At 35.8% G+C, this 7,229-nt stretch overlaps 1 protein-coding gene and 1 long non-coding RNA gene across 3 annotated transcripts; one reads left to right on the top strand and one right to left on the bottom strand.

Moving 5' to 3' along the window:
* Positions 1-239: 239 nt before the first annotated feature.
* On the top strand, positions 240-1,843 carry LOC107460839 (uncharacterized). 2 transcript variants are annotated; one of them, XR_001586528.3, is made up of 2 exons: positions 240-502; positions 1,378-1,843. It is a non-coding gene; the product is annotated as an uncharacterized LOC107460839 (long non-coding RNA). The 2 variants fall into 2 exon arrangements; XR_008002231.1 differs by having other exon boundaries at positions 1,405-1,843.
* A 1,356-nt stretch (positions 1,844-3,199) lies between these two features.
* On the bottom strand, positions 3,200-4,882 carry LOC107460838 (uncharacterized). The gene is made up of 2 exons (XM_016079257.3): positions 4,141-4,882; positions 3,200-3,939 (listed from the first exon to the last, which is right to left on the bottom strand). Exons 1-2 carry the CDS (start codon positions 4,495-4,497, stop codon positions 3,322-3,324), a joined length of 975 nt encoding a protein of 324 aa, XP_015934743.1. The 5' UTR covers positions 4,498-4,882; the 3' UTR covers positions 3,200-3,321.
* Between the last annotated feature and the right edge of the window lie 2,347 nt (positions 4,883-7,229).

Raw genomic sequence — 7,229 nt, forward strand, 5'->3', positions numbered from 1 at the left:
TGGTCCGTGTTGTAGGCAGTAAATCGGACCGTCCGATAAGGCTCCTCCCACTCGCATTATCCGATTCCTTCATTTGCTGACACCACATGTAGATAAAGCACACCTGATCTTTATAACGGATCCTAGCCATTCTAACCTCCATACTAAAATTAAAAAGTGTAGATAATATAACATTAATTTCACTTATTTAAGATAGTTTTGTGAGGGTCCTAAATACTAGTAAAATATTAAGTTGAGGTTTAAGTGTGGTGATGCTCATGTGCACCCGTAGCTTCTGAAAATGAGAAAGTAATCCTGTTCCCATTTTTCCTTTATCACCAACCCAAAACCCTAATTCCTCTGAAACAAAACCGAAACTTTTCCCCCTCCTGATGCTTTAATCGGCCGGGTCGGGTCGGGCTATTGTGCATTCCGAACTAGCCCGTGTGAATGTTTCGATCGAAGATGGAGAAGGAGAAGTGGTTCCATTTTAGGGGAACAAGTAAATACTCTGATTTTGAGGGTATGCTATGACCAATATTATTAGGTTCTAGTTTGACTTGCGCAAATTTTTCTAATGTTGGGTGCAATCACTTTCACAAGCTTACTATTTTCAACAGTATTGTGAATTTTGATAATTCCTCGCGCTTTTATGAGATGATTGCAGCTTTGATTTAGTTTTCTTCCACTCATTATCATTTCTGTATCTATCATTAATATTAGCCTTTATTTTTCAACGCCTCTATCATTAAGAAGCATTCAATTTTATTATGGTCAAATATTTAACAAGTAAAATGAGCATACAGTTTTATTTTGTTATGGTCAAACTCATGACAGATGATTGTGAATCCCATTGACCACCAATCTGCATCTTTTTTCTTGTGGTCTGAAGTTGCAACTTGTTTTGAAGCTACCACAAAGGCAGCAATGTGATTGTTCTTATTAGGACCTCCTAGTAATATGAATTCAGGTTCTGATATGTGCCGCCCAAATCGTGGTGTTGGTATAGTTTATTGAATCTGTTGTTGATTATTGGAATTTTCTCGTCTGGATTATTGTCTTATTGGTTTTTGGTTATGAATGGTGGTGGAAAAGGGATATTGGTGGTGGTAGATGGAAAATCAGGGGTGGTGGTGAGGGTAGATGTCTAGATGATGAGGGTATTACAAACTTTTTAAAATTTTTTGTGTCTTGTGCATTTGTTTTGCCAAACGTAGACATTAATATTCTGTGTCAATCTTTTTGTGTCTATGTCTCACAAGATACACTAACCGAACGGAGCCAAAGGGAATTGATGCAAAGAAAGCATATATTTGTATTTTCTCATGGTTATAGCATACCCCTATAGATTTTATTTTTGAACTTGTTCTTGGGTCTCTTCATTTCATCAATATTCAGGTATTCCTCCTACAATGACATGAACAGGCTGCTTAAAAGATGATTGAGATCATAGTGACTCTTTCAACGGAGTGGGATGCCCAGGAGCATTTTACAAGAAGGAAGATATGATTGTTCAATGATTTTGACTGAGTCTTACAACTCCAAGTCTCCAAGCTCAGAAATCAGACTGAGGCATTTAGAGAAAATTTTTTCATTTGAAGTTGTGAAAATGGAAGCCTCCAATTCATCCATGACACATCATTGTACTACCTCTCGGCCTATCAACTAATTATTTAATTTTGCATCTCAATCCCTCAGTTTCTCAATTTTGTCCTTGCTCATCTTTATGAAGCTTGCTTCTGTAAATTACACATGCAAATGCAAAGTCAAATGGTACCATAGCTACACATCACACTTGCCAACCAACCCCCTTACTTCTGTCTTTGAGATTGTCAAATTATTCAACCATTATTTTTTGCAGCTATATGTGTTCACAAAGTGTCAATTGTTCACTAATTTCCTCTGTTTATTTTAAGTATTGCATGAGATTAGGTTATCTAAATTTTCTCCAACCTGTTGCTATTTGCCAAGCCTAATGATACATGTGTTATTTTGAAAGCCATAAGAATTAAATGTGAGTACCACTATCCTATTTTACCAACCAAGGTTTAATAGATTTACTATGGTTAAAGGTACATTGACAATGGTAACTTTTAATTAATGGCTGTTGCAGCCAAGGCATTGCTTTATGGGAGGGTGGCTGGTTCTGAGCACCATTTCTGCTACTGTGTCATGAAGCATGCTGGATTATATAGCCAATATAATTAATCCTGGTTTCTTCTTTTGTCTGTTTGCTTGCACTTTGGGCATTATTTTATTGTCTGGTTTTAAAGCATCACTCATATTGGAACCCTTATAAGGAGGCAAGGCATGAATTTCCGGCAAGGGACAAAAAGCATGAGATACGGTTAGAAATGGGAAAGTGACCTCTGAAATTTTAGTGTCATATATTAAACATCCCAATGCCCCCAAAAAGGGGAAGTTGAAGAATTTTGAAACAGAACAAAATTCAGAGAGAGATAGAGAGAGACTTGTCAGTGATATGGGAGAGAATATGGTGAGAATTTTTCATCATCATCATCATGATCATCATCTCCATTGTTGCTTTCAATATCAGACAAAAGCTTCCAAAGAGCAAAAGAAGCTACCTTTGACATTAAAGCCATTTCAGGAATCTCAGAAGTGCCATCCTCAATCTTAAGCCTCCCTTTCCATTTATTCTTCTTTCAGGACTATGATTAGTCATTTTCTAAGCACTCTTCCATATTCATTTCAATGTTTAAAACTTTCAAAAATAAAATAAGATTAAAGAAAAAAACAAGAAAAGGAATTTAAAATTAACCTGACACTGTTTAGCCATTAGTATTTTACCTTCTTTTGTGGAATATAGTGGGGTTCTTTTTAACCTTTGTTTTCTCTTTTTACTATTATAGTTACTCACTTAACAGTTACACATTTGTCTCTTTCTTCTCCCATGACAGTAATTGGAGAAGAAACCCAAGTTTTGAAAAGAAATTTATCTCTCATGCAAGAATGTAATCATTGAATCAACCCTATTGTCGATGTTCCTTTCAATCAAACGAACTAATCCACCCAGAACCACATTGAACTTGAGAATCTTCTTCTCCACAGGTCTCTGCCAGAAGGAAAGACCATAGCAGAACAATAGCTATAGAAGAGTAGCACCAAAAGTTTCAAGTTCTAACTACCATAACTGTAACTTGAAAAAAAAAAAACGAAAATAAATAAGAAAGACTGAGAAAGAAGAGGAGGTTACAACCACCCCCATCATCAACTATTCTCTCTACCTTGTTCTTGTTTCATTTTTTTTTTTCCTTTTACTCAACACACTGTTGTTTCTATTCTTTTCTTTTTTTTCTTTTTCTTCTTTTTTCTGTTTTTTTACCTATGGCTGCAAAAGTCCAAAAGCTTCTTCCTTCCTTCAACAATCTCATCAAAGAAATCATCAAGCTGTCCAACAATGTTATCAGCACCAGATCTCAGAACACCAAAACACCCTCTCAGATTCTCCACTCTCTCCCTTATTCCAACCTCTGCTTCCCACTCCACCACCGCACCCTGCTGCCTCTCAAGCTCCACCCTCAGCTCCTCCATCGCCGCCTTTGACCTCCTGAATTCATATAGCATCATCCCCGGCGCCACCGCCCCCCTTATCCTCCCGATCTCCGCCGCCACCCGCTGCTGCAGCCTCGCCGTCGATATCATAAACGCGGACCCCAGAAACAAGCACCCTTCGTACCCACCCACCACAAAATCCGATGATGATTCAGGGTAGCAGTACACCAATCCGTATAGTAGAATCATCAGAAGTAACGAGCTCACGTTCCTCATTGCATATAGCACTCCCCTGAATCCATTGAACCCGTTCAGCTTCGACTCTATCGACACCCTCTCTTCGAATCGCAGCGACAAGGGCTGAATCCTCGTTTCCATTAACGCCCTGTTCTCTTCCTCTAACCCCACTGCCTCTCTTCTACACCCCGAGATTGCTCTCATAACCTGAAAACACAATCAAACACAGAACCTCAGAATCAGTCAAAAACAGGGGAAGAACAGAACAGAAACAGAGAAAGTAAATAGATAGTTAGGTAGGTAGTTAAAACATAAACAATTGCCAAGGTTGTGTCTTTGCTTGGTTTTCAAGAAAAAGTCGTGAAAGGGTAAGAGAAAAGATCGAGCTTTGTTTGTTTTGTTTATGACCTGACGAGAGAGCTGAGGGGTGATGTGGCGGTGAGAGTCAAGGGAGGAAGTGATGTTCAATGCGGCGGAGTAGTAGTTGTCGATGCCGGAGATTCCTGACTTGATGACGTGGCATGCTTCCCAGAGCTTAGAGCTCTCGTCCATGTACTCGTCGAGCCACTTGTCACCGACGGGAAGGTGGAGCTTCTGAACGAGAAGTGTCAATTGCGTGTGGAAGGATCGGAGAAGAGACAACGCTCTTTGAAGAAACTGGATTGACATGAAGTTGGTGCTCAAGAACACTCTCTCTAGATCGTCGATCCCTCGTGTTAGAAACGAGTAGAATCCGTTCACGGAGTTCGTGGATGAAGGATCCATTCAATTCAACAACCTGCTGCGGTTTTCAGTTTCCCGTTTATGGATAGAAGATGCCTCTTTCGGAATAGAATTTTGTTTTAATTAATAACAATAATAATAATTTAATTAATAAAAAAAAAGGATGGTTGGTTGGTTGGTTGGATGGTTAGAGTGTGACCAAAGAAGAAGAAGAAGAAGGAGGGGGAGGGGAAGGGGAAGAGATGGTTATAGAGGAAGGGGATATTTAAATTGAGAGAGAGAGAGAGAGAGGATGTGTGTGTGTGTGTGGAAGAATAAAGTGAGAAGGAAAAGAAAAGAAAAGAAAAAAGAAAAAAGGAAATGAAAAAGTGAAAAAAGGAAAGAATGGAAGAATGGAATGGAAGAAGGGAGGGGAATATGAATATCTTAGAAGCTCAGGTTTCTAAGGTTGAAAAGGATTGTTGGGGGCAATGATGGGTGTTTCCTACATAGGGGAAAGGATGATTGGTAATATGCCATTTTCATTCTTTAATGGGCACAAAGGTAAAAATAATAAATAAATTCTCAATATTATAAAAGGGGGTGAAAATTTTGAAATTGTAAATAATTAAGTTTGAATGAGAGAACATAACAAGAATAATAATGGAGACAATTATGAATGAAGGAGAAAGATTAGGCAGGTCAATGACACAAAATCATCTTTAAACCCCCTGATTTCAGTGTTTTCTATTTGCCTCTTTTGTGTTTCTGTCAACTTTTATAACAAATAATAATATTATAATTAATAAAAATATTTGATATTTTTATTTATATATGTTTTATAACATTTATATCAATAATTATGAATAATAAAAAATATAATTAATTTAAATATAAGTGAGTATAAAATTAAAATAATATTAACAAAACTATTGTATATTTTTACTATATAACATATAAAATAGCACGGAGTAACATAATTTAGTGACATGGAGTATGCAATAATAAGGAAGACTTAGATTTAAATCACATTTTTAACAATTTTAAAATTTTTTATAGAACAATTCTGAACCAATTTTCTACTAATTTTGACTAGTTCTTATTGGTTTTTATCTTTAAACGATCATAACATCAGACTAAATTAGTTGGATCTGATTTATCGATTTTTTGGTCGAATCGACCGGTCCAATCTGATTTTTACCACTATGTTATTGACAAAAATTAGTCCAAATTTAATCTCATTGTTAATTAATTATTTAATATATATGCAGTATTAAGGGGCTAGAAAACGTAGAAGAGGGTGCAAGAAAGGGAGATTTGATATTTTATTTACATGCATGTAGTTTTATACTCATTTTTATTTTATATACCTTACTAGTATACGATTATACTATTATTGAATAAGATATGAAAATGAAAACTAATGTGTAAGATAGTACTAACTACTAAGAATGAGATTGATACTTTCATAGGGTATGCAAAAGTTTGACCGTATTGACCGGGTTGTTTTTATTTGCCATTTTTGATAAATGAATTCACAGTTTTGTTTTGAGTGCTCTCTCCTCAATTCCTTCCTCGAGCAACTGAATTTGCTGGCTCTTCTTCAAAGTTCAAACTCTATTCTATTGAAATCTCCAAGTTTTGTTTTTCCTAGATATATATTGTTCTGTTGGGTTTTTCAAAAAGGAAGAAAATGGAATGATGATTTTGCTTGTTCTTATGTGTTCCCATAATTTTTTACAATTACATAAATCAGTCTTTTAAGGCCATATCATATGTGCTCTTTCAACACTTTAATTAATATTAATTAATTAGAGATATTCCATTATCAATTTAGGTTGTATAAATGATTAGTTCATTCATTGACTAAATATTCATTTTGATTCATAAGATTCACGCGATTACTTAAGTTGGTCTTCGAAATTTAAAATTATCCATATTAGTCCTCTAGATTTAAGTCCGGGCACCAATATGGTCCATCAACTCTTTTTGGCTATGACTAGACAAACGGAGTGCTGATATAGCATCCTCTCTATTACGCTGGATGATGAGTAAACGACGTTGTTTACTCTTGGCGTCCAAACAAGTCAAAAATAAAGAATAGTGGAGGTAGAGAAGAAGAAGAATACTTTATTTTGGGTCTCCATCGTTTCTTCTCCCTTTATACACAAAGCGACGACATTTCTGATTTGTTTGGATGCCAAGAATAAACGACGTCGTTTACCCATCATTCAGCGTGGCAGCGAAGGTGTCATCACAGCATTCTGTTTGTCTAGTCATCCTCGAAAAAAGTCGAGGGACCACATTGGTGCCGAGACTTGAATCTAAAAAATTAGTATAGATAATTTTAAATTTCAAAAACTAAAATGAATAATTACGTGAATCTCAGAGACCAAAATAAAAATTTAGTCTTCATTCGTCTGTATAAATAGGTATTGAAAGTTTCAATCTCGTATTTCATCGGTAACAAAAAAATATATATTATGTAATCTTTGAAATTGGTATAAAAGAATATAGGGTATTTTTCTTAACAAGTGTAATTGAAATCATGAAGAATCATAAGGGATTGAATGGAGTGGTATTGTTTATGCGATTAACAAAATAAATGATTTGTATCCGTGCCATTGATTGAGTAGGCCTTACTACCCATCAAGCGACAGATATTGGTAAGTGGGAAAAAAAATAAAATTAAAATTATAAACTAGAAATTAAAATATATTGAGTTGCATCAGCTTCATGATTGCTCAGTATTGCAACTGGGTCCCATATATATATGTGCACCATACCAAATGGAT

Source organism: Arachis duranensis, chromosome 8 (assembly GCF_000817695.3).
Source record: "Arachis duranensis cultivar V14167 chromosome 8, aradu.V14167.gnm2.J7QH, whole genome shotgun sequence".
Lineage (NCBI taxonomy): Eukaryota > Viridiplantae > Streptophyta > Magnoliopsida > Fabales > Fabaceae > Arachis > Arachis duranensis.

Bases quoted from the DNA above. Each gene is read 5' to 3' on its own strand.
- LOC107460838 (XM_016079257.3), bottom strand. From the start codon at position 4,497: ATGGATCCTTCATCCACGAACTCCGTGAACGGATTCTACTCGTTTCTA. The intron at 3,940-4,140 runs GTCATAAACAAA...TTGTGTTTTCAG, and splicing joins CCCCTCAGCTCTCTCGTCAG to GTTATGAGAGCAATCTCGGG.